Source organism: Antechinus flavipes, chromosome 4 (assembly GCF_016432865.1).
Source record: "Antechinus flavipes isolate AdamAnt ecotype Samford, QLD, Australia chromosome 4, AdamAnt_v2, whole genome shotgun sequence".
In the NCBI taxonomy this organism is placed as follows: domain Eukaryota; kingdom Metazoa; phylum Chordata; class Mammalia; order Dasyuromorphia; family Dasyuridae; genus Antechinus; species Antechinus flavipes.
In genome coordinates, this window is record NC_067401.1 from 407898395 (window position 1) to 407925173 (window position 26779).

The 26779-nt window shown below is 33.4% G+C and overlaps 1 protein-coding gene across 2 annotated transcripts in view; it reads right to left on the reverse strand.

The window, feature by feature from the left end:
- The window catches only part of PLA2G4A (phospholipase A2 group IVA), a 143230-nt gene extending 117039 nt beyond the window's left edge, over window positions 1-26191 (reverse strand). The window contains exons 1-2 of one of the 2 annotated variants that reach the window (XM_051998764.1): window positions 26118-26191; window positions 5398-5479 (exon numbers count right to left, since the gene is read on the reverse strand). In XM_051998764.1, coding sequence (XP_051854724.1) covers window positions 5398-5479; window positions 26118-26150 — 115 coding nt within the window. In that variant the 5' untranslated portion in view covers window positions 26151-26191. Of the gene's footprint in view, window positions 1-5397; window positions 5480-23951; window positions 24026-26117 lie in introns of those variants that run through there. The other variant, XM_051998763.1, reaches the window with a different exon arrangement.
- Between the last annotated feature and the right edge of the window lie 588 nt (window positions 26192-26779).

Below are 26779 nucleotides of genomic sequence, written 5' to 3' on the forward strand. Positions count from 1 at the left end.
AAATTTTCAATGCATATGTTTTGAAAATAAGAAGCTTTAATTTTTTAAAAAGTTATGTTATATTGTTCTCTGATATAATTTGCTCTGAATCCATGTAGTTCCAGGATGTCCCTTCCCCCTGTAGCATTTTATAACATATTCAGTTTTCTTTTTTTGCATTTTGATTTTTGAGGGTGTTTTTTTTTAGATTGGTTATATAAGGTTTTTAGTTCATGTTTTGTTCATGTGAGCATTTAGTATTTGTATAATTATTCAAACCTTCTAGATTGTCAACTTTATTGACATAAAATTAGGCAAAATCATTTCTAATACTTTCTTTTGTTCTTCATTTGTTTTGATTTTATTTTTTTTAATTTGTGATACTAATCATTTGATTTTTCTTTCTTTTTAAATCAAATTAGCTAATAGTTTATCTAATATATATTTGAAGTCAACTCCTACTTTCATTCATTAATTGATAGATGCTTTGTTTTATTCTCTTCCAGTTTTGTTTTCCTCTTCTCTAAATTTCAGGATTTCAATTTTACAGTGTTATTGGGGTTTCAGTTTTCTAGAATTAGTTTTTTTGTTTTCTTTTTACTTGTATGCTTACTTCATTAATTTGTTCTTTGTCTTTTCTGTTGATAAAAAACTTGAAATAAAAATTTTCCATAAAGACTGCATGAACTGAATGCCCAACATTTAGGCATATTATCTCATCACTGTAATTATTTTTCATGTTAGTGTTTCTTTTTTGTGTGTGATTTGTTTTTTGACTCATCAATATTTTAGGATCAAATTATTTAGTCTCCATTTAATTTTAATTGCTTCTTCTGTGGCCATTAACTCAATATATTTCTACTGCATTACATTAAGAGAAAAGTTAATTTTTTTTTCATTTATTTGTAAGCTTTATACATACACACACACACACGCACATACACACACACACACACACACACACACACACACACACACACATATATATATATATATATTTTTCCCCTATGGAATCTTTCATCAAAATATAATTTTACTATCTCTACCAAGCCACAAAAACCTCTTCATCTTGGAAGCTAACTCCATCCATGCATCCTACACAATGGAAATATCTTTTCTTTTTAAGACGTCTTTCGCTAATTGACAAGTTTCTTCTAGAATCTCTGATTTAAGCAGGCCAACAATGTTTTCATTCTTTTCTAGACTCACTAATGACTCTCAAAAATTTATGTACCATTCCCCCATATCAGGTAATTCCAACTCTTTCTTTCACCTTTTCAACTTCCTTTTATGTGCTGTTCCCTCTTATAATGTAATCTCCTTTTGGCAAAATCTTTCAGGTTATATTTTTATTCCCACTTCTTAGCATAGTATCTGGAGCATAATAAGGAAATTAAATTATGTAGACAGGGCCATCCAGAGAAAGTATTTATATATAGCTAGACATCAAGATCTTATAGTGCTAAGCATGCTGCCTAAAACAGGCCAATAGGACGGCATGCCTGAATATAGCAAAATAAATTCCCAGAAAATTAGGAACTTGATAATGATCTCATTGTAGTTTAATCAGAAATGAACTTCCTTTAACCACAAAAGCATGGAAAATGTGAGCAAAAAAAACTTAAACCTCAAACTATCACTTGAAAAAAATGACCAAAATGATCTTTTAAAAAAGAAATGGTTCATATACTTTAACATATTTAACATGTTTTAGTCTATCTGCCATCTAGGGGAGTGGGTGGGGGGAAGGAGGGGAAAAATTGGAACAGAAGATTTTGCAAGGGTCAGTGTTGAAAAATTACCCATGCATATAACTTGTAAATAAAAAGCTATAATTTTTTTTAAAAAAGAAAGAAATGGTTCAAATAAAGTGAATTGAGAACTCTTCCAATGCCTTTCATCATTATTTTCCTTGGGAGGCAAAGCAGAAAATAATCTTTAGTTGGTACTCAGTTTTTCTGACTTGAATGGTTTATTTCAATGAATGAATAAAATGATTTGTTTGAAAATATGACACAGAAATGTTATAACTAAGGAGATTTTCAGTACAAGAAATCTTTTTTCCAGACATATTTAATAGATCCATGAAGAATAGTTTCATTTACTTCTTTGCTCAGAGGGCAGCTCACCTTGCCTCTTTTATCATGAACTATTTTATACTCTGGGCCTTCAGTTGATTTGTATAAAGTCAGGTTAATATAAATATATATATATAAAGAATGAAAAGTTTAAATTATGCATAGTTTCAATAGGGTAAAATAATAGCATCATGGAAGGGAGGGGGAGAAATGTAGCATGTGGTAAGGGAAGTTTGGAGAAGGAATAGTAGATACCATTACACTTCAATCTAGAAAGCTCATTTTATTTAAAAGTGATTTTGATGAGAGACCTTCTGAATTCAATCATCCAACTAACCCTACACAATTAAAAAATACATACCAATTATACATCTGCCATGTTCCATAAATGTATATATGTATGCATATATATATGTGTGTGCATTATATATATACATATGTGGTAAATACATACCAGATATTTAGAATACTGATTAAGACTGAAATGCCATGAAACCATTGCTTCTTTAAAAATCAACTCAAAGTTGGCGTGATAGCAATGATGGCTCAGTATCTATCATCATACCAAGATAACAAAGGCTTCATATTATCTCTTATGAATACAAGATAGCATGAAAAAATGGAAAGAACCCTGGGCTAAAAGACATTGACATAGGGTTTTCTATTACTGATCAGCTAAGCATATGACCTTGAGCAAGACATTTTTTCTCTAGGCTTTAATAAATATTTGTTAAATGAATGAATGAGACAACTTTAAATAATGAATATTGTAAAATAATAAAAGGGTATCTTCAGATCATGCTGATTATGATAATCACAATGATCATTACTTATTTTCTAAGTGCTCTTCATTGAGTGACAGTTATGAGTTATTAATAAATTTTGTAATATATGATATTTCATTGAAGTGTTTCTTTTAACAAAGTGATTTAGAAAATTTCTTATATTTATCAATACTAGAAAAGAAAAAATAAATTATTTTATATTAATAATAATTAAAAATGTCTAAATTTTCCTAAAGAATGTATAGATTCTTGTGGGCATATGCTACTTATTTTAAAATATGATTATAACTTTGAAGAAATTTTTACAAATGCATGTTAGTGCCAAAAACCAATTAGAATACGAAAATATTTTGAGGCTATAAAACATCTTTGCTTATGAAAAATCTATATTTAAAGATTATAATTATGAAGTTATATACATGATCCGTCCGACTTTCTACATCCATGTTAAAGAAGCTGTTTTCCATAATATATAAGAATATAGGACTTTGAATTAGGAGGACTTGGATTATCTCTAATAGAAATTATCATCATAGACAAATAATTTTACTGTTTGTAAAGTTCAGACATCCTTCTAAAACTTAACTATTAAGTTCTTGATAGTTGCAATCTGTCTTAGGCCCCTGACAAAGCTCATTACATGAATATGGTAGTATTAAGATATCATTTTTTATTGTATTTAAAATTATTATGGGCAGCTAAGTGATTCAGTGGATATAATGCAGTCTTGAAGCCAAAAAGATTCATCTTGATGAGTGAAAATCTGATCTAAGATACTTTGTGACCTTGTTTGCCTCAATCACGTCACCCTGTGAAGTACCTCAATGCTTTATCTATAAAATAAACTGGAAAAGGAAATGGCAAACTCCAATATGTTTACCAAGAAAACTCCCAAGTGGAGTCATCAAGAATCAGACACAGCTTAAACAAGTGAACAACAACCAAATATTGTTAGCTTCAAATATTAGCTCAACTCATACAATAACAAAGAGGTTTTATATAACACTTTGAGGCATTGTTTTATTCTTCCATCATTTGTGTATTAAAATAGCACACATGAGGCATTGTTTTATTCTTCCATTATATGTGCATTAGAATAGCACCTGCCAAGAGTTACAGAAGTGACAGTTAATTAGTATTTAAATATGCATTGACAGGCCAAAGATAAGCCTACAGATTTCCACAATGTAATCTACAGCTGTTTTTCTAAGCATAGTAAGTAAAACAATGCTCCCCATAGTCCCTACAAGACATACCACAGTACTAATAAATCAGAGGACGACAATCTGTTTTATTTAACGGGTAATTTTTTTAATTAACTTAGGTTTTCTGCTGTTTTTTTTTTATATACCTGGCAAGTGAGTGTTTCAGCTTTAGTTTGTAGAAAGATTCATTCAAGCTAATTTGACAGATTTTACAGGTTCAAAGGGGAAAGGCTAAAGAAATCCAGGGCACCTCACCTCCTTCTTCAAGCTATATTATAGGTGCCTTCAAAAGGCACCTCTTTTATGTAAACCTTTGCTGTGACTACATTTGTTTTTAAAACAGAGATTAAAAGACCAAGAATTGTGAAAGATAAATGAAAATATTTGAGAAGCTATTAATGTTGAAGAAAGTGGGAGGAAAATGGGCAAAAAGATCCAGAAGCATTAAGAAGAGGTGGGGAGAATCAGAGACAATAAAAGATGACTTCAACAGATTGCCAGAAGTAGCATGAAGAGATTTTGCAAAACAAATGAACATTAGCCCTTTTTTCCTTCTTCTTCTTCTTCTCTCTTCTCTCCATGTCCCTGAAATATTTTAAAGCTACTGCAGAATACCATTAGCCCAAGTTTGAGGGGAAAAGAAAGTTTCTTTAGGAAATAATACAGAGCTGTCTTCATCGTTCTGTATTTACATTTATCTCCACCCCACTGCCCTCTTTCTACCAAAGTGAATAAATTAATATTAATTAATAACCCTCTAATCTGATAAGAAGGGAAAGAAAGATTCTTATTCATCATCATCGTAAATTTGTGGTTCACCTATTTCCAGAGACAGAGAGGAAAAAAAGAAAATGAGAGAGGGAGAGAGACAGAGGAAGAGAGAAGAGAAGAGAAGAGAAGAGAAGAGAAGAGAAGAGAAGAGAAGAGAAGAGAAGAGAAGAGAAGAGAAGAGAAGAGAAGAGAAGAGAAGAGAAGAGAAGAGAAGAGAAGAGAAGAGAAATGACACTGATGTTTTCCTTTCTGTAGGTAAAACTTAGCACTGCAGTGGCTTCCCTGGACTCCTGACTCAGCATTCTTTCCAAAATGTAAATTTAAAAAAATCTACAAGCTCGATTTTTCAGGCACATATACTTTGCCAAATTTCAAGTACCACTAGGAAACATTATATTTACATAAAAAATGTTCTGACAGATTGAACTGCTTGGGGGAGGAAGAGAAAAAGAAGTATATATTTAATATTCAGAGAAACGCTAGAGAAAGGAAAGCTTCCAGCTCGGTATATCAAGCCCAGTGCTTTGATAACTGGTAACAATAAAAGGCTTCCTCTAAAATTAAACAAAAGATACTTACGCATATCACCAAAGGCACCTTTTGTCACTTTCGTGGCCCTTAATACAGTCACAGTGAACTTGTGCGAATACTGATGCTCCACCTGAAAAATCAGATGTCAAATTGATAAATAAAATTTTCCCCAAAGAAAATATAAATTGCTTACTTTTCTTTTTCTTTTTTCTATTTGGTCCAAATAAAAGGGTATCCAAGTCAGAGAGAGATTAAAATACATACCAGAAACATTTTTGCTCTATCCTTGTGAACCTACTCCTCCTCCTACCCACCTTGAAATTTCACTGGAAGTTAATACCACATTCTAAAATATCTGTACAGCTTTACTGCTAGCTAAGGTAGACTGCCAAGTTTTCAAAGAAAAAAATGTAAATCACTGTTCCATCTCTCTAGGTATATTATGGCTACAATCACATTCCACAACTATAAAAGAAGTAGCCCAGTCAGGTAAAAGAAAGGAAATTATAGCTAGGTAAGGGGATGGGGGCAGGGAGAAGATATCTTCTATACAGAAGGTATCCCACTTAAATCAGGGAATCTTAACCTTTTTTTTTTTTTCATAGATCCCCATTATGGCAGTCTGGTGAAGATTTTTTCAAGTTTATGGTTTAAATTAATAAAATAGAATGTGTGAGTTTTCAAAGGAAACCAATTATATTGAAATACAATTAACATTTTTGTTAAATTCAGAGATGACAGGTTAGAAACTAGTTAACAACAAGATGTTAAATGTGATGAGTTTGACCCTTTTCACCAGTGAAGCAACTCAAGGCAATTCCAATAGACTTGTGATGGAAAGTGCCATCCCTATCAAGAGAGAGAACTATGAAGAGTGAAATCAAATATATTTTCATTTTTTTATTGTTGTTTTTTTCCCTGATTGTGTTTTTTCCTTTTTGATCTAATTTTTTTTCAAGCATGACAAATACGGAAATATCTTTAGAGAAACTGCACATTTAGCCTATAACAGATTGCTTGCTGTCTTGGGAAGGGAGGAGGAGGGAGAGGAGAAAAATTTGGAACGCAGGTTTTGCAAAGGTGAATGTTGAAAACTATCTTTGCATGTATTTGGAAAAATAAAATATTTTTTAAAAGAACTATATTAAATGAGCTTGTATTCATTATATCTAAAGTTTCTCATTTATGTATTTTGTATGCTGCATTATGCCTTAAGAGTCTAGAAACTGAGTTCAAATACTACTCCTAATTCATACTGGCTGGGCTGACCAAGGGTCATACTCTAAAATGATAAATTATAGATGAATTGTTAATCTGTAGTTCAGCTATACAACCAACTTCATAATTCTGAATACAAACATAACAAACAAGAAATTTAAAAAAAGGTTTCTGCAGAGAAAATAAATTGGGGGAGAGAAAAGAAATATCCGTTTATATAGTGCCAGATGCTATGTTAAGTATTTTACAAATTTTATCACCTCAAAATTATTCTATGAGATAGTTGCTATTATTATCCTTATTATACAGATAAGGAAACTGGGTCAAAGAGATTAAGCAACTTAATTCAGATCACTCAATTAATTGATGTCTAAAGACATATTAAAACACAGGTGTTCCTGACTGCAGAGCTAGCACTCTAACCATAGACATCAGAAACTCTGAACACCAAAGCTCTGAAGTTGAGATGCAACAATGACCAATTCTCTATTATTTCTGTTAATTTTGGCCTAATAATTAACACGAAGAAAATACAGGCAGCTCATCAGCCAGTACCACACCATCCCTATATGGAACCATCAGTTATTGCAAATGGAGAAATTTTGAATGCTGTAGATAAGCTCATTTACTTGGTAATATGCTTTTCAAGGATTTATATATAGATGATAAGATTGATACACACATGGCCAGAGCTTGCTCAGTGTTTGGAAGGAAAGTGTGGGAGATGAGGGGTATTAGATTGCCTACCAAACAAAATATCTGAGGGCCTATTGTACTGAGCTTATTACTATATGCTGTTGAAATCTAGACAATCTATTAATACCATTCCAGAAAACTGAATCGCTTCCATATGAATTATCTTAGGAAGACTCAAAATCATCTGGCAAGATAATGCACCAAACTCTGAGTTTTTCTAGAGGTAATCTGACAAGCATTCAAACTCTACTACAGAGAACACAACTCCTATTGATTGTGGTTTGAATGTGAAACCATAAGTTTGCCTAAAAGACTGCTTTACAGAGAACACACACAAGGCAAGCACTCATATAAAAGTCAAAAGAAGTGATGGAGGAGAATTCTGGGAAGATGACAGATTAGGTCAGTAAATTTGAAGCTCTCCAGATTTCTCTCACAAACAGAACAAATTTACATCTTGGGGCAAATATAGACTGGTAAAAAAAATTAAGATGACGTGGGGCAAGACAGGGACCTCCTGGTACAACCCAAGAATATCCAAAAAAAAAAAAGACCTCAGGATTGGGAATTAACCCAGTTGAAGTGCAAACCGCTAGCTCTGCTGAAACATCAAGTGGGGAGCCCTAGGACAAGATACGTGTGGCTGGAATCTCAGCAGGAACATCAGAAACTTTCATCTCCTGTACAGCTCGTGGAGTTGGAAATCTGAGTCCAGGAAGACTGAGTGAGCCTCAACTGATTAGGAACTCCAGGCCAAGCTGGACTGCAGAGATGTAGCCCTGGGGGAGAAGGAACCAGCACGTGGTGAGAGCAGAAGCAGTAGGACAGGGCTGCTTCTGTGGGCAGGAGGGGAGAGGTCTTTGTGTGGGATTTTAGGGCAGAGGAAAGACCTGAAGGTAAGTTTGAGTGCCGATATCAAAGATCAATTTCAAGGAACTTAACATGGACAGAGCGTTTAGGTTTTTGGGTTTTTTTAACACAGAAAATGTATGACATATGTTAAAAGATTGGCATCATCAATAGGATAGCTCAAAAGAAAGATTGGATAGAGTTAAGATAAAAATAATAAATTATGTTATACAAATAAGGTGCAGAGGAGGAATAAATTCAAAGGCATTAGAGGGGGGAGGAGGACTCATATTCTGAAAACCCACTCACATCAACATAGCATCTGGCACTATATGCATACATACATCTTCCCACCCCACTAATAATTATTTTTTTACAAACTGAATTAGCAATGAATAAAGAACCCAAACACAGAAACTTACTATGGGAAAGAGAAGACCAGGGTTCATTTCAGAGGAAGATACCTAATTATAAAGAAAACAACTTCTATTCCAAAGAGTAATAAGTGACTCCCTGCCCAGAAAGTATTTATAGAAGAACTCAAAAATCAAATGATAGACATTGAGGAAAAAATAAAAAATAATAAATAGACAAATAAATGAATGAAATAAAAACCATTCAAGAAAAATAAGATCAACTAGAAAAAGAGATATAGTCTCACAGATGAAAATAACTCTGAAAAATAGAATTAGGTAAGGGGAAGACAAAAATGAAAAAATAGAACAGAATTTGAAACATAAGAAAAACAATAGATCTGAAGAACAAATAAAAAAGAGAAAATATAAAAATAATTGGGCTATCTGAAAGTTGTGACTTAAAAAAAAAAAAAAAAAAAACCCTTGACAGGATAATGCAAGAAATAATCCAAGAAAATTGTCCTGGAGTGATAGAACATGAAGGGAAAGTAAAAACAGAAAAAATCCACCATTCACCACTTCAACAATATCCCTTATGGAAAACACATAAGCATATTATTGTCAAATTTCAAAATCCCCAGATCAAAGAAAAAATTTTGCACAAAACAAGAAAAAATAATTCAAATACACTGAAACTACAGTTAGAAGTATGCAGGACTTAGCACTAGCCACAATAAAAGACTACAGGTCTGGAAATCTTACCTACTGACAATCAAAAGAAGTAGTCCTGTGAATAAGAAAAAAATGGTCATTCAAAGAATTTACAGATTTTCAGGACTTTCTATCAACTAAACCCAAACTTAATAGAAAATTTAACATAAGTGCCAATATCAAAGATCAGTTTCAAGGAACTTAACATGGACACAGTGTTTAGGGTTTTATTTTTTAACACAGAAAATGTATGACATATGTTAAGGATTGACATCATCAATAGGATAGCTCAAAAGAAAGATTGGGCAGAGTTAAGATAAAAATAGTAATTATGTTATATAAATAAGGTGCAGAGGAAGAATAAACTCAAAGGCATTAGAGGGGGGAGGAGAACTCATAATTCTGAAAACCCACTCACATCAAGAATGGATTAAGTAGACAACACTACATATATGCCATTAAGGATATAGCACCTTCCAAAATCTATAAAGAAATAAGTGGGGAGAGATAGGTGGAGGAGGAGGAAGCAAAAGGTGGGTGAAGAAGACAAGGGAGGGATCCAAAGGAGAGAGGAGATAAAGTAATAGCAAGGCAAGTTAAGAAGCAGAATTAAAGCAAAGAGTCAGCAGGGAGAGGAAAGAAGTGTGTGTAGGGAAGACTGAGATTTGTATATATTTATAGGTATGTATATATCTACATATGCATACATACATATATCCTTTTTTTTTAACAATAGCCTGTTTGGGGGAAGTGAGAGGAATGAAAGGGAGGAAAAAAAATAAAGTAAAAAAGTGCACAGAACAAAACAAAAGAACAATTTGCACGGAAGCAAAGAAAAGATGGACACTCATGAATATAATTTCTTTTATTGAAAGTACACTTTCCTGAACTGATAATTCATTGTCATATATTTTGAATCCTTCCTGATGTTCTCCTGGGCACATGACGATGTTTTCTTTTTTTGTTTTTTTTTTGTTTGTTTGTTTTTTGTTTTTTGTTTTGTATTCCTTTTCTGTTTTTCTCTTTTCTTATTCTGTTTTTTAAATAAAATTTTAAATAAGAAGTGGACACTCCCAAGTCCCCCTAAAAACATTGGAATCAGTTGTATGATATGAGAGATATTGGCAAAGGACCATCTAGCATAGTGCACCTGGGTCAAAGGTACTGTGCTCTATGAGCAAAGTAGAAACATGAAATGAGTAAATTTAGAGACATCTCCACCCCAAATGTTCACATGAACTTCTCACCCTAACCTGTGGTAGAACCTCACATTGGTCAAATCAGTCACAGTCAGAGACACCATACCTTGATTTCAACACAGTGATGTCATTTTGATCTTCTTGTAGAACAAAGGACGACCACCAACTAAACAACACTAGAGCTCTTACAAGACATTCTCTTAAACCTTTATTCAAGTTCTATTTACTTGTATTTAATACAATTTTTAAGAGGTCTATATATCCATCCCCATCCCAGAAGCAGATCAGAAGCAGCACACATAAAAACAGCAGCAAGCAAAGACAATAAGTGTCCTATTGCAAGGTAAAGATTTTTAAAAATCTAATATTATATATTAAAAATATAATCCTAATTACCTAATATTAATATATCACAAATGCTAGTGTGTTTGACCTTGACCTTTAGCACTTAACATATGCCAGGTACTGTGCTAAGCACTTTACAAATATTACCTCATTTGGTCCTCATAACAACCCTGTGAGATAATTGATGTTATTATCCCCATTTTACACCTGAGGAAACTGAGGCAAATAGAAGTGAAGTGACTGGCATAGCTAATAAGTAGTTGAGACCAGACTCGAACTTAGGGTTTCCTGACTCCTGTCCAGTGCTCTATTTGCCATACCACCAGGGAGCCAATGTGCCCCACAAGGGTCCCTATGAAACTCTAAAAATGGTCCAGAAGAAATAATCATAAAGAAAACTAACGAGAATCAGCTATTACATATTTCATACAACCCACAGTCTGAAGTGGTTAGCCCAGAGTAAACATGGAGTCCTTCCTGGAGTAAAAGATAAGCCTGGAATCTGTCTGGAGGCCATAGGCACTCTGCATTCGACAAAATCTAAGCAATCTGGCCCCTAATTATAGCAGGAGACATGACCAGACAGGCACCTAGTCTTAGAGAGAAACCTAGTCTCAGATATCACCTTGGGACCCAAGATGATTTACCTAAACTATCTAGGAGTATAAGAGAATAGTTTTATCCTAGAACAAGCCCCCAAACCAGGTGGAAGATATGAGGAAACAAGAAAAATTCAAATACAATAAATACTTTGAATTTATAGTCACCTAAGGAATAAGCCCAGAAATAAAGAATAATTTCACAAAACAGAGTAGGGCCTCACAAAGAGAATGTCTTGGCCATATATTATACAGAGAGAGAATGGGGTGCACATTTTTGCACATGGAAATTTGGAAATAGCATCTAAATACTTAATATAAGGGTTCCTAACTTGGGATCTATTAACTTGTGACTTTAATATATATGTAACTATATTTCAGAGTAATTAATTTGCTTTGTAATCCTATGAATTTTATTTTATGCATTTAAAAATGTTATAAGAAAAGGGCTTAACCAGATTGCCAAAGAAGAATAGAACATAAAATTGGTTTAAAATTTATGTTGTTTTAAAGAAAACATTAATTTTCAGAGAGAAATAAAATTTAAAGTTTTAATAGTGAGCAATCTTGACTTAAATTACTATAGGTACGCAGGGATCCTCAAAGTCTAGCGGGCCAGATGCGGCAGCTGAGAACGATTATCCCCCTCACCCAGGGCTATGAAGTTTCTTTATTTAAAGGCCCACAAAACAAAGTTTTTGTTTTTACTATAGTCCAGCCCTTCAATACTCTGAGAGACAGTGAACTGGCCCCCTATTTAAAAAGTTTGAGGACCCCTGATTAATATAACATAAAGAAACAAAAAAGAAATTGGGACTTGTGTGGGATTTAGAAAAAAATAGGGATGATGGAACTCTAGTAATTCAAAACAGAAAGGAGTTTATTTCTCAACAATTGAATATCGCCAGCAATTCCTGTGTAATCTCATTTGCACAATTATTTTCATGCTCTCTTCCACCTTTAATTGGACTAATATTTCTTCTAGAACAGGAACTGTCTTTAACCTTTCTTTTTATTCATAGCACTTTGCACAATGCCTGTCACATAATAGAAGGCTAAAAATAATTACTGATTGATTATGTATGGCATCTTTACAAAATTGAACATGTACTATTTGGGGGAATAAGTACTTCACCAAAAATAAAGAAAAGCAGACATATTAAGTGCATAATTTGCTAATCACAATGCAATATAAATTATTTTAAATATGGAAATCTTATTTGTAATCCTATATAGAAATGCCTGTTTTACCTGGTGTTTGCTAGGTACGGGATTTTTTTTTTAATTATAAAAATCAGATTTAAGAAGTCTAAAAGCATAAAAGTTTGGGGCTATCTAGAATTGGAATTAACAGTTCAGTGCATCTCAGGATGTCCTGCAGACATCGTTTTACTTCATCAGGATACCAAATGTTTATAATAACGTCCCTGAGTCATCAAGAAAAAGTTAAATGGTATTCTATATGATGCTTTCATGAAGAAAGACATGAATGATGCATTTTAGAAAATTTTCCATCCAAATTGTAATTTATACCTTTTATGCTTTACATATCTGTAGCTAGCCAAATAAATCAGTTGCTCTGTACAACCATATGCTAAAAGTTGTGTATAACGTGATTAGCTGTATATAATTGAAATATACCATCAGGAAATGTCAAAACTGTTTTACTAATATTTCCTTTTTAAAGAATGATATACCATTCTGAAGATACCAAGCATGAAAACTGTGTGTGTATCTGTGTTTCTGTGTCTGTGTCTCTGTATCTGTGATCAGATATGAGGGGACTGACTGGAAAAGTAGCATAGTTTGAATAATAATCATTAAGAATCCCGAACAACCTAGCCATTAACAGTTTTTTGTGCCTCATACATTTGCTATGTGAATTTTGTGCATTATTCTTTGGACATAAAGTGACCATTGGCATTTTTAGATCTATTTTTAAGAAAGAAAGAAAATAAACATTTATAAAGCATTTATTATATGGTTATATGCCAAGTTATACCCTCAAGGTATAACTGGAGATTCTACCCTCAAGAAGCTTACATTTTAATGGAATAACACACAAAAGAGAGTGAAAGGGGACATATGAGACTCTGGTTTTAAAGACCAGAGAAAATCAAAAATAAGGCACATAGAGGATGAAAGTGGACTGGCCTGGACCCTGTCACCTAATGAAGGTTCCAAAAGGAAACAAGTAGAGAGATGTAGCAAAGGGATATATTGGCTTCAAGTTTCAGAGTGAAGAAGCCCCAAGTACTAAGGTAAGTTCTTGGCTGAGTTAGCAATTAAAGGGGAATGGTTTTGTAATCCAGAAAAAGTTAAAACAGGACACCAAGATGGGAATGAAGGCTCTTGGGCCTGAATCCATCCATACAACAGAGGATCCAGGAAGAATTTATGAATTGGAGGAGGGGGAAAAAGAGCTCTCTTGTATATGTATGTTCTAGAGTGAGTAAGAACATACATATGATAAGAAAAATCATTCTATACTCAGTTGTGTCATACTGAAGCAAAGCTACATCAGATGAACCATATATTTACAAAAATAAAGTTGTTTCCATTTCCACTTAAAGAATTATTCACATTTTTAATCCAAATCAAGCTAGCAACACTTACAACTAGTTTAATCCCCTTTCCTTGAACTTTCCCATTTTCTCTTTTTTCCCCTTTTTTCTTCCATTTTTAGTTTCCACTTCTAGTTTCCCTAAATTTCAATCTCCAAATAATTATATGATCTGTACAAGAGAAAAGTTCTACTTCCCTAGCCATATTCTAGCCAGACAAGTTAAGACTACCTAGATCATCTTTAAAATGTCTGTTCTGGAGCTATTGTCCTGGTTGGTGATTGTCTGATTTGGCCTATATTTAAGACAGGTTCCATCCATATTCATATTTCACTTTACTCCCTACTCCACAGACTTCTCAGGTACTGGGCCTTTCTCATGTACCTTCCCCCAAACCATAAATACATTTCTCCAGTTCTGGAACTGTAGTAAAGCCAACTCTACCATTTTCCCTGGAAATAATATATCAATCTACTCTTCCTCGTTCATCATCCTAACAAATGTCTAGTTCAAAGGGCTCCTTCCTAGCCCAAACTCCTTTATGTGTATTGTCTTCCCCTGTTAGATTGTAAATCTTTTAGGAGAGAGACTGATTATATTAGCTTTTGAATTTGTATCCCCAATCCCTTATCTCAGTGCTCAGTACAAATTAAGGACTAAAATTTCTTTTCATTCATTCATTTATTAATTGTCATTAAGTACCTTCTATATTCCCAATACAATGCTTGGCCCCGAAAATATGGAGACAAAAATAAAACATACTAGCTTTCAAGGCTCTTGAAGCTAGAAGGCAAAGTAGATAAAAGCACTAGACCTACAGTCAGGAACACCTGAGAATAAATCCAGACTCAGATACTTTTAACTATATAATCCTGAGCAAGCCATTTCATTTCTCTCAGTCTCAGTTTACTCAATTGTAAAATGGGAATAATAATAGTACCCACCTTCCAGGTTTGTTGGACAGATAAAATATGGCCTTTGATAGGTCTGTTTTTAAATCAGAGTATTTAGTGCCTATTCCTTTTCTTTTTGGGGATATTTTATAAGAATTGATTTTTAAAATATTTCTAAAATAGGAGAGAAGAAAGGAAATTCTTATCCAACTATTATTAAAAAAAAAAAAAAAAAACCCTTTGGTCTGATTTCCCAACACCATCATCATATCTAATCTCAAACTAAACTGAGCCGATTACTACTTGGAAAAGAAATTGTCAGGTCTACAGCAGATGCCAGAACCATAGGAAATTATATTGTTTGAATCAATAGAAAGTATTATTACCTAGGGGAAGTGATGAATCAACATGTTGTTGGTTGCTATTAAGTAGTCAGAAGTGCTATATTTCAATTGAGATGTCAAATCTCACCCCAACACACTTAGTCATCATTTTTTCCCTTTATAAAAAGCTTAAGCCTTTCTTTTAGGTGCTGATTAATCTTAAAAAAAAAAAAAACTTCAATTGATATTCATTAGCTTTGTTCTTTTTTAATAACTTCAATCAAGGTTCCAATTTTTCAATTACTTTTTAAATTTTCCCTCATTATATCACATTCTATAATTCATAATCCATTTGAATTCATAATTCAAATGATAATTACTATTTGTAGTAAGGATGATTGGGAGAATTCCCTAAATTTACTGGGCTGTTACCTCTCATGGAGCCACATATGTACTTTGACATCTTTTTGTGAGCACTGTGCTCTGGTCCCTTGTGAAAGATACACATCTGACTGAGATGTTTTTTTTTTGTTTGTTTTAAGAATGAGGAGAATTGGACCCGCATGTGCAAAAATGGTTGTGGCAGTCCTTTTTGTAGTGGCAAGAAGCTGGAAGCTGAGTAGATACCCATCAGTTGGAGAATGGCTGAATAAATTATGGTATATGAATGTTATGGAATTATTATTCTAGTAAGAAACGACCAACAGGATGACTTTAGAAATGCTTGGAGAGACTTACATGAACTATGCTAAGTGAAATGAGCAGAACCACGAGATCATTACACACTGCAACAAGATTATATGATGATTAATTATGATGGACATGGCTCTCTTCAACGAGTTGATTCAAACCAGTTCCAGTTTTTTAGTGATGAGAGCCATCTGCACCCAGAGAAGCTGTGGGAACTGAGTGTGGTTCATAACATAACATTCTCACTCTTTCTGTTGTTGTTTATATTTTATTTTGCTTCTCTTTTTTTCTGGTACAGTGTGATAATTGTATAAATATGTATGCATATATTGGATTTAACATATTTCTACCATGTTTAACATACACTGGACTACTTGCCATCTAGGGGAGGGCATGGGGGAAGGAGGGGAATTGGAACACAGGGTTTTGCAAGGGCTAATGTTGAAGAATTTGTCCACACATATGTTTTGAAAAATAAAAAGCTTTAATAAAAAAGAATGAGGAGAATTATACCCAATAAAATTGTCTTGTTAAGAAAATCGAGACAGTTTGTGGGTTATACAAAACAAACTGAGGAGAAACACTCTTAAACAATGGGATGTATAAGCACATGGCACAGAAAAAAATGAACTTGCCCGAGTCCTTGGTAGCTTTCATCTGTTTTATCTCTGAGAACAGTTCAGAAACTAGTAATCCTGAGCAAAATGGCCATAATTCAGCCTTGATTTCACAAAGTTCTGGCGTTAGATGCTAGGGGCTCACCAGGAAGTGGCTTTTAAACCAGTACCACCACTCAAACTAGAGACCAATTTTCAGGAAAATCCTAGAACCATAGGACTAAAATCAAAGCTATGTCTGGTTGTCTGAGGGATTTGGACAATACTAAAGTGATCAAACCAAATAGGTATGAGTGAAATTTCTGTTCCATGATTCCAAATAATCCTCTTTCTGGATGTAAATGACTCTCCCCATCACAAATTTATTAGAATTGGGCTGAATCACCTCATTGTTGAAAAAAGCCAACCCCATCATACTTTATCATTACATAATCTTCCATCTTCTAACTACTATTTAGAAATGATTTGATCAGGCTTGAATTTCTTCACTCAAGAGAAAATGATTCAACATTTTTCAGAAGAAAAAGGTTTTGGAGGGGTTAAAGTTTACATCAGTGCTTTTCTTTGTAACTTTGATATACTCATGATATAGCAAAGTAATTTGCTACATCATGGAAATACCAAACCTCAAAAAATCAGACACAAATTTGGGAAATCTTCTTTTTTACTGAATCCAAGTTACCTTAAACAAATAAAAATTAATTTTTTTACACACATTATTCTACATTGCACCACTCTTGTAATTCCCACCACTGTGGAAAGCACATCATATTAGAAGTAGCATGGGAAAACTGGCAGATAGTTTGCCAGGAAACTAAGAAGACTACTTTTGACATGTACAGACTATGAGATTATGGAAAAATAACATAATTTCATGGTGTTCTTGGGTAGATCTCTCAGACAATAAGTTACAAAAGAAGTATCAGGAAATATTTTGCTTCTTTTTTTTTTTTTTTTTTTTATTGGTATGCCCAGTACTTAGCACAGGTTTTTATATATAGAAAGACCTTAATAAATGCTTCATTCATTCATCCACTAACGCAATCTAGACCAATAAAATTAAAGGTCTCTATAATTCTCTCTAGAGCAATAAAATTATAGGTCTCATCTCTATTGCTATGAAAAGCAAGCCATCACTTGAACTAGAAATCACTGGACCAACTCAATGGAGTCTCTCACATTTTACAAAACTTTGAATATAAGTCCCATTTCTTCAAAGTGCCAAAGTACTAGATATTTCTTAAATAAGACCTCTTCTGATTACTCATATGGTACTAGCATTTTTCCCTCTTGACACTGATTTTTTGTACCTACTGCAGTACCTAGAATAGAAGATTCTTAATAAATACTTATTGATTGATTTTGACTAACTGATTTATTGATAGATAACTTGTATTTACTTAATCCTACAAGGAAAATATAAACTCCTCAAAAGCAAAGTCTATTTTATGTTTGTCTTTGTATCTCCAGAATTGAACACAGAGTAAGTATTCCCTGAATAAGACCTTGAATAAGAGTTGGTTAAATTGAATTGAAATTGACTATCTTTCCAGCTCTTAGGTAGCTGACAAATCTATTCTGTTTGACAGCATCTACTAATTATTCTGAGTTATCAGTGTTGGATTTTCCAGCAACCCAAAAGGTGATATGGACATCACCAAATAGTCAATTTGTAAATTATATTTATTATATACTTTGCAGCTAAAGATGGAAAAACTCTATATAGTCAGTTAAATCAATATGTGGAGCTGACTGTGACTTAGTTATGTGTTCCTTATTGAAAAATTCAGATTTAAATTGAAGAAAGTAGGAAAAACTATCAAACTTATATAGATATGATCTAAATAATATGTCTTAAGAACATGAAGAGGAAGTGACAAAAATTTTAAAAGATTAGATCACAGAAGCAACAATGACAACAAAATCACTTTAAAGAAAAAAAAGAGCAAGAAAGTAAAATAGTTATCTCATGAGCCATTACAAATAACAGAAGAAAGAAGGAAAGAAAAAGGTAAAGGAAAAAGGTAAAGATATATCCAGTTGAATGCAGAATTCTAGAGAATAGCAGAGAGAGTGGTTTCTCTTAAGTAATCAATGAAAAGAAATAAATAGAGTGGGAAAGACAATATTTCTTCGAGAAAATAGAGAAATCAAAGGGAAAGTGAGCAAGACAAAAGACAAAATTAGTAAGGATTTCAGTGAACTAGAAGAGATTAAGAAGAAGTGGCAAGAATATACAAAATAACTATACAAGAAAGATCTTAACATCAACAACCTAGATGGAGTAGTTATTGATCTAGATATTGGAAAATGAAGTGGGTTCTAGGAGACACTGCTAACAGTATGGCCTAACGGAGGTTATGGAATTACAACTGAGCTATTTAAAATCCTAAAAGATGGTGCTGCATTGTGCTGCACTCAACTTGCCAGCAAATGTGGAAAATGCAACAATAGTCAATAGATTGTAAAATAAATCAGTTTATGTCCCAATCCTAAAGAAGGATAATGCCACAGAATGGTCAAATGCCTAAACTATTGTGCTTATTTCATACCAGCAAGGATATGTTTAAATTCTGCAAGCTAAGTATTCACAGTATGTGAACCAATAAGTACCAGAAAAGTAGGCTAGTCTTCAAAGAGGCAGAAAAACTAGAAACCAAATTACCAACATTTGTTGAATTGTGGAGATAACAAGAGAATTGTAGAAAAACATCCACTTCTACTTCATTGACTACACTAAAGCATTTGGATATGTAAATTACAATATGTGCCAAGTGCTCAAAGAGATGAGAGGACCAGTTCATCTCACTTATTTCCTGAGGAATCTGTATGCTGACTAAGAAGAAACAATTCAAACCAAATATGGAACAACTGATTAGTTTAAGACTGAAAAAGCAGCGTGAAAAGGTTATATTATCATCACCTTGTTTATTTAACTTATATGCAGAATATATCTCATGAAATACCTAGCTAGGTGAATCAAAAGCTAGGATTGAGGTTCTAGGGGGAAAAAAACAATCTCAGATACACAGATATCACTAATGGAAAAAGAAGAGGAATTAAGAAGCCTCTTGTTAAGGGTGACAGAGAAGAGTGTAAAAGCAGCATGAAGCTTAAGATAAAAATAATTTAAAAACTAAGATCTTGGCAACAGATTCTATCACTTCCAAGAAAACAGAAGGAGAAAAATAGAAGCAGTATCCATTTTTTTTTTATTCTTAAGCTCAAAGATTACTGCATGATTATAGATGTTGGAATCTTTACAAACTGCTAACTCATTAGAGTTGATAGATTATTGATCTGATCTTACAAGAAGATGTTTTGGGCCAGAACCTGAAATAAAGTACTAAGTAGAACTAATTGATACAATGCTTGTGTTTGCATCTTTACTCATTGGAGTTCACATGTTTGGGAAATTTCAGGGTTTAGTATGAGATATCTGAATTCACACCTCCCTTGAAGCTCTTAGGGCTAGAGAGCACCCATAATCCCATTCTCTCAGAAGAGTCATATATAAGCCAGTGAAGAGTGATTCATTCTGGAATATTTTCCACTTGGCTGGCTGGTGGCGGAAGAAGAGTTTTGAGAGGAAGAAGCTACGAGTCGAGAGTTGAGTGGGAGATTGAGAAGGCTCTCTGTGGTGGCTGGGCTCCTGCACTTCCCCCACTGAGACCAAGCTGGTCTGAAAGACTCGCCAGAAAGCGAGCCTAGCCCCAAGTGAAGGAGACAAGAGATTCATTCCATCTTTGTGCTGGCTGGAGGCTGAAGAAAGCAGAGGCAGAGGCTGAAGGACAAAACCTTTGGATATAGCCATGAAACTAAAAGATTCTTGATCCATAGAAGGAAAACTATGGCAAATCTGGACCGCATAGTAAAAAACAGAGATATCACATGGCCAATAAAAGTTCATAAAATGAAAGCTAAGATTTTTCCAATGTCATGTAGAGAGCTGGACTGACTATAAGGAAAATTGAGCATTGTAGAACTGATATTTTCAAATTGTGGTGCTGGAAGAGACTCTTGAGAGGCCCTTGGACAACATCAAATCAATCAATACTTAAAGAAATTAATTCAGGCTATTCACCAGAAGGTCAAATACGGAAGCTAAAATTGGGAAAGAATGAAGAGAAGAGGAGAAGGAAATGGCAGAGAATGTGATGGGTGGATAGTGTCATTGAAACAACAAACATGAGCTTGGATAGACTTTGAGAGATAATGGAGGATATAAGGGCCTAGAGGGTTAGAGTCCATGGTGTCACAAAGAATCTGACGCTACTGGACAACTGAAACAAGAAGAGCAATTTTTTTCAGCTATCCCAAGTAGGTCTTTAAAGGCATGTAACTAACCTGTGTTTGCTTACCAGACAGCTTTTTAAAAAAAACTTTCAGTAGAATAAAATATTCAGGACTCTTCTAAATAAAAGTGCTTTCTCAATAAAGGGGAAAAATCATAAATAAAGAAGTAGACAGATGAATGAACAAATGAAAATTTAAATCTCGTTGATTTGTCAGCCATCAAATACAGGGCTACTTTTACTGAAGTAAAGGAAGAATAATCATGAATAGAAGAAGCAAGACACATATGGTCATTTGAAATTCAAGAGAACTCATATTCTAACACTTGTAAGGAGATTTGTAGCATAAGTAGCTTTTTTAAAAAAAATAGACATTTATTTGAATATAAAAGGAAACAATTTATGGAAACACAAATGCCTACAAAAAAAACTACCAAAGACAGATTTGAATTACCCAGAAAACTTAAGGGTTTTAAATGCCTAGAGCCAAGTTTTCAAAAATATTTTTGGAGAAAATTCTTAAAATCTAATAAAATGAGATTTGTAGTGTCTGGACCATATCATAGCTGATTGACAGAGTGTCTGGTGATTTTAGGCAGAGGAGATTAAGAGACCATTGTTTCATGTTTCATTCTTGTTTGTGAAGTTTCTTTCAAATAAGAAGTCAGATAGAATTGAATTATTCTTTCCTGATTCTGGTGACATTAAACCTCCAGGATGGGGAACAGTTTAGCAGTATTTCAAGCCTAGCTACTCAAGTTTGGTCTTACCTTATCCTCCAGTCCCTCAATGTACCTTATTTTATTAGCTTTAGAAGTTACATACTTTTAAAACGATATAATTTCCTTGGGAACCATTATTTTTCTAGGATGAAAGGGCAACAGATGGTTTACAGGATGTCTCAGAAGTGGCATTATTGCAAAAAAGCAAGACAGGTGTCGTCTGGTTACTTTTTTCCCTTTCTTATAAGTAACATTTATGTAGCATTTTAATGTTTTCAAAGCATTTTACTAATATCTGACTTTAACTTCCCAACAACCCTGGGGGATAGGAACTATTATTATCAGCTTATCAGCATTTTTACAGATGAGGAAACAGATAAGGATTACACAAATAACTTGCCCAGGATCACAACATATGTGTCTGAGACCATTATCAAAGCTCATTCTCTCTTAACTATACTACACTACTGGGTGACTTGCCAGTGTATGGCAAATAACACTTCAAAGTTTGCAAAACACTTTCAAATGTGCTCTCACTGAGCCTCATAACAACCTTCTGACGCACCAGAGACTATTAGCTCCACTGTACATTTGAGAAAACTGAATCTCAGAAACATTAATTAATTAATTGATCATACAGCTGTTACTCTGTTATTAAGGTTAAAAGATTACTATAGATTTTGAGATTCCATGAAACAATCAGATATCTTGATTGAAATGAGGCTAAAATTATCCAGAAAAAAGTAGGAAAGGTTTCTTTTTTAACATAATCTAACTTTGATAGTTCTAGATTTGTTGTACTTTTGGGAAATCCCTACCCCCGTCCCCCCACTGCTGGAGTAGGGGAAGGAATGTGGGGAGGATTTGTTAAACTTGTTATTAATGTAAAAAGAATCATAAATATTTTAGTTCTGAGCCCAGACAGAATAGGGTCCTAGGCTTAATTGGGAATGAATAAGAACTATTTCATCTTAAAACTAGAATTAAAATTGCTAAAAAATAAACAGCAAAGACTTCATTGGCAGAGAGGGTCAGAAAGAAAATATGGAAGTCATTTAGATTTACTTTAATCATATTTAATCTGACAGAAATTACTTTAAGCAGTCTATTCTATTTCTGGTGAGGTACTTTTCTATTCCCAAAATCTTTTTTTACTTGAATAAATGGATGAAAGTATCATCTGATTTTAAAGTCTTTTTTCTTTGAAAAAATAGAATCAATTATTTTTGTGTAGACTTCTCAAGAAATTCAAAGTATTATTAGCCACAAAGTCCTGCTTTACTTCCACTAAAGCATGCCTAACAAGCATCACCCTTCATGGTGAATTTCTGCCCTCCTGGAGGAAATCTAGCAAATTACATGTTCTCTAAGAGTCTTTTTGCTTTCTTCAGGTCAAGGGGTAAGTAGGGATGTTTCAGAATAATCATCCAGAGAAAAATTGATTTAAGGATGTTAAGAAAGCTATTGTGGGCAACAGGTAGAATAATGGAGAGAGTGCTATGAGTTCAAACTTGGCTTCAGATATTTACTAGCTGTGTGACCCTGGACAAGTCATGTAACCCTGTTTGACTCAGTTTCCTCATCTGTAAAATGAGCTGGAGAAGTGTAGAGGGCTGAAACTCTTGAGTTGTAGCACTGAAGTCTTTTCAAGCACTTTGGGCTAATTACTGAAGACTAATTACTAAAGACCAAGAATAAAGACTAAGGACTTTTGCATATCCTGATTCTGGCTGATTCTAAGGTATCCAGGGTGCTAATGTGGTCATCACAGAGAAGAAAATGGCAAAACACTCCAGTAGCTTTGCCAAGAAAAACCCAACAAATGGAGTTGGAAAGAGTCATACATGACTAAAACAACTGAACAACAAAAGAACAAAAATATTAAAAAGCATTCTGTACCCACTACTAAACTGACATCATGAGAGCTAAAGCACATTTCTTTAATCAACACTTCTTTTTCTTTCATGCTCTCTATATCTAACAATATATATAATTCTCTATATCTAACAATTCATTAAAAGATATGACTACATATATTTAATAAGATCTTTTAGATTTAAATATGTGGGTTTCTTGGGTTCATGACATCAATATAATTATGTCCTGTTGTAGTTTTGTTATGCACCTAAAACATTATTCTGAAATGTCCCTAGGCTTCACCGGACTGCTAAAGGGGGACATGACCAAAAAAAAAAAATTTTAAAAAAAATTTTAAAGAAAGGGTAAATGTCTGCCACCTACAACAATTCAATGTTATTCTCCATGTGTCCTAAAAATATGTTCTCCTTTTTTTTTTAAAAAAAAAAAAAAAGCAAGGGATAAATAAAGTATTATGTGAACATATTTTTGCCAGAATCAAATTCAGATGCAGTGCCCTCAGTGAAAAATACCAAGTCATGTTCATTCATAAATTGCACGAATATCTCCTTGGAAGATTTTATTTTACATTGCAAAACTCTTTATCCTGGCAATGCCTTTAACACCCATCCAGTGAAATTCTTTAAAACTGACAGAAAATCACTTACTATAATGTGCTGATAGGGATCTATGCAGGACATTTTGGTTTCAGTTACAGTCAAATATTTTCTCACTTCGAAGTTCTTCCTCAGGATGATAGTTTCTTTGAATCCTGCAAAATAAGCAATCACCGTTAGAGAAGAGGATCAAATGATTATAGGTTGAGAGTTGATAGGGATTTTAGATACTGTCTACTCTAACCTATACATTTTACAGATAAGGCAACGGAGGTTCAAGGTCAAATAACAACAAAAACAGCAACACACAACAATAATATCTAACACATATAGTACTTACTATGTGCCAAGCATTGCGATAAGTGTTTAACAGTCATTATCTCATTTAGTCTTCATAGCAACCTTGGAAGGTAGGTACTAAGATTATCCCCCCATTTACAGCTGAGGAAATTAAGAATTAAAGAGCTTAGATAGTTTACTCAGGAGTTATACAATTAGAGGTATGTAAAATTCAGATCATTCTTAGCCCAATCCAAAGCTACCAAATAGAAGCGATTTTGCTGAACAACGTTCCAAATTTAGGATAATAATAAATGAAAAGTCTGGACAAAAAAAGTATACTTTAAGTCTCCATGTGTTAACTAATGCATGTATAATAATTTTAGCCATTAATTGGAAGAGGACAAAGAGTAAACTATAGACAAGACTATTAAGTTGCTATGTTTATTTGAGTTAATTCTGTGAACAATCAGTGATGTTGTAGTCCCTACATCTTTCATATTTATTTCCCAAATACTGATGGGGATTCTTTTAAAACCTTCTTTTACAACTTGGTAGATGGAAAAGGTAAAGAGAAAACTTTGGTCCAAATGACAATTTTATCACTTTCTTAGGAGAGGAAATCAATGAATCTCCCTGAACATTGGTTTCTTTGGCTTTCAAGATTTAATGTCCAGTATTAAATAATTATAAAGCACCATATAATTTCAAATTATAAAGAAAGAACAAAAATAATCATTGAAATTAACATGATATTGCATGGTATAAAAATTAAAGAAAAACAGTCTTAGTGGATAGGAAAATCTCTTTTTCAGTTATGTGCTAATGTGAGTATGAAAATGCTTTGTTTGCCTTTAATGATAAATTTCATTTTATATGGGACAATCAACTGTGATGGACTTGACTCTTTTCAACAATAAAATGGTTCAAGATAATTTCAATAGACTTGTGATGGAAAATGCCATGTGTTTCCAAAGAGAGAGAACTAAGAGATTGTGGATCAAAGTATAATGTTGTAATCTTTATTGTTTCATGCTTGGCTTATTTTTTATTTCTCATGGTTTTTTCTTTATGATTTGATTTTTCTTGAACAGCATAATGAATATGAAAATATGCTTAGAAGAATTGCATGTGTTTATAACAGATTGCTCATCATCTTGGGAGGGGGAGATGAGAGAGACAGAGAAAAAATTGGAACACGTGGTTTTATAGGGGTAAATGTTGAAAACTCTTTGAATATATTTAGAAAAATAAAATAGTATAAAATAATAAAAAACAAAATTCATCTTGAACTTTAAACTCTGGTTTTCATAGCATTCCTTCAATAGGTTTTTTTAAAGTAATATTATGCTTATTTCAAGGAATTGGCTTATTCCCACTAAAAAAGTTAAACATAGTATTCTACTACAACATAGAAAAACTATGACTAAAAAGTCTCTAAACAAGGCTTCATCCATTGAACCTCTCAGCTGATGAAATACTAACTTGCTCAAATCAATAGAGCCTTGAAGTCAGGGCTCTGACTGCAGAGAATGAATGGCCCCTGGGTTTCTAAGAAAGACAATTTCATAATGCTGTGTTGTGATACTCTGTTATGTTATACCCATTTTTGTAACATCTTTCAAAAGACTTCCCTATTTATAGTTACAATGTTATTCCTAAAAATTGGCCTTTGTTACAGAAATCTGTAGGAAAAATGAATTTTTTTAAAAAAAAAAAAAAAAGCAAGGGATAAATAAAGTATTATGTGAACATATTTTTGCCAGAATCAAATTCAGATGCAGTGCCCTCAGTGAAAAATACCAAGTCATGTTCATTCATAAATTGCACGAATATCTCCTTGGAAGATTTCATTTTACATTGCAAAACTCTTTATCCTGGCAATGCCTTTAACACCCATCCAGTGAAATTCTTTAAAATTGACAGAAAATCACTTACTATAATGTGCTGATAGGGATCTATGCAGGACATTTTGGTTTCAGTTACAGTCAAATATTTTCTCACTTCGAAGTTCTTCCTCAGGATGATAGTTTCTTTGAATCCTGCAAAATAAGCAATCACCATTAGAGAAGAGGATCAAATGATTATAGGTTGAGAGTTGATAGGGATTTTAGATACTGTCTACTCTAACCTATACATTTTACAGATAAGGCAACGGAGGTTCAAGGTCAAATAACAACAAAAACAGCAACACACAACAATAATATCTAACACATATAGTACTTACTATGTGCCAAGCATTGTGATAAGTGTTTAACAGTCATTATCTCATTTAGTCTTCATAGCAACCTTGGAAGGTAGGTACTAAGATTACCCCCCCATTTACAGCTGAGGAAATTAAGAATTAAAGAGCTTAGATAGTTTACTCAGGAGTTATACAATTAGAGGTATGTAAAATTCAGATCATTCTTAGCCCAATCCAAAGCTACCAAATAGAAGCGATTTTGCTGAACAACGTTCCAAATTTAGGATAATAATAAATGAAAAGTCTGGACAAAAAAAGTATACTTTAAGTCTCCATGTGTTAACTAATGCATGTATAATAATTTTAGCCATTAATTGGAAGAGGACAAAGAGTAAACTATAGACAAGACTATTAA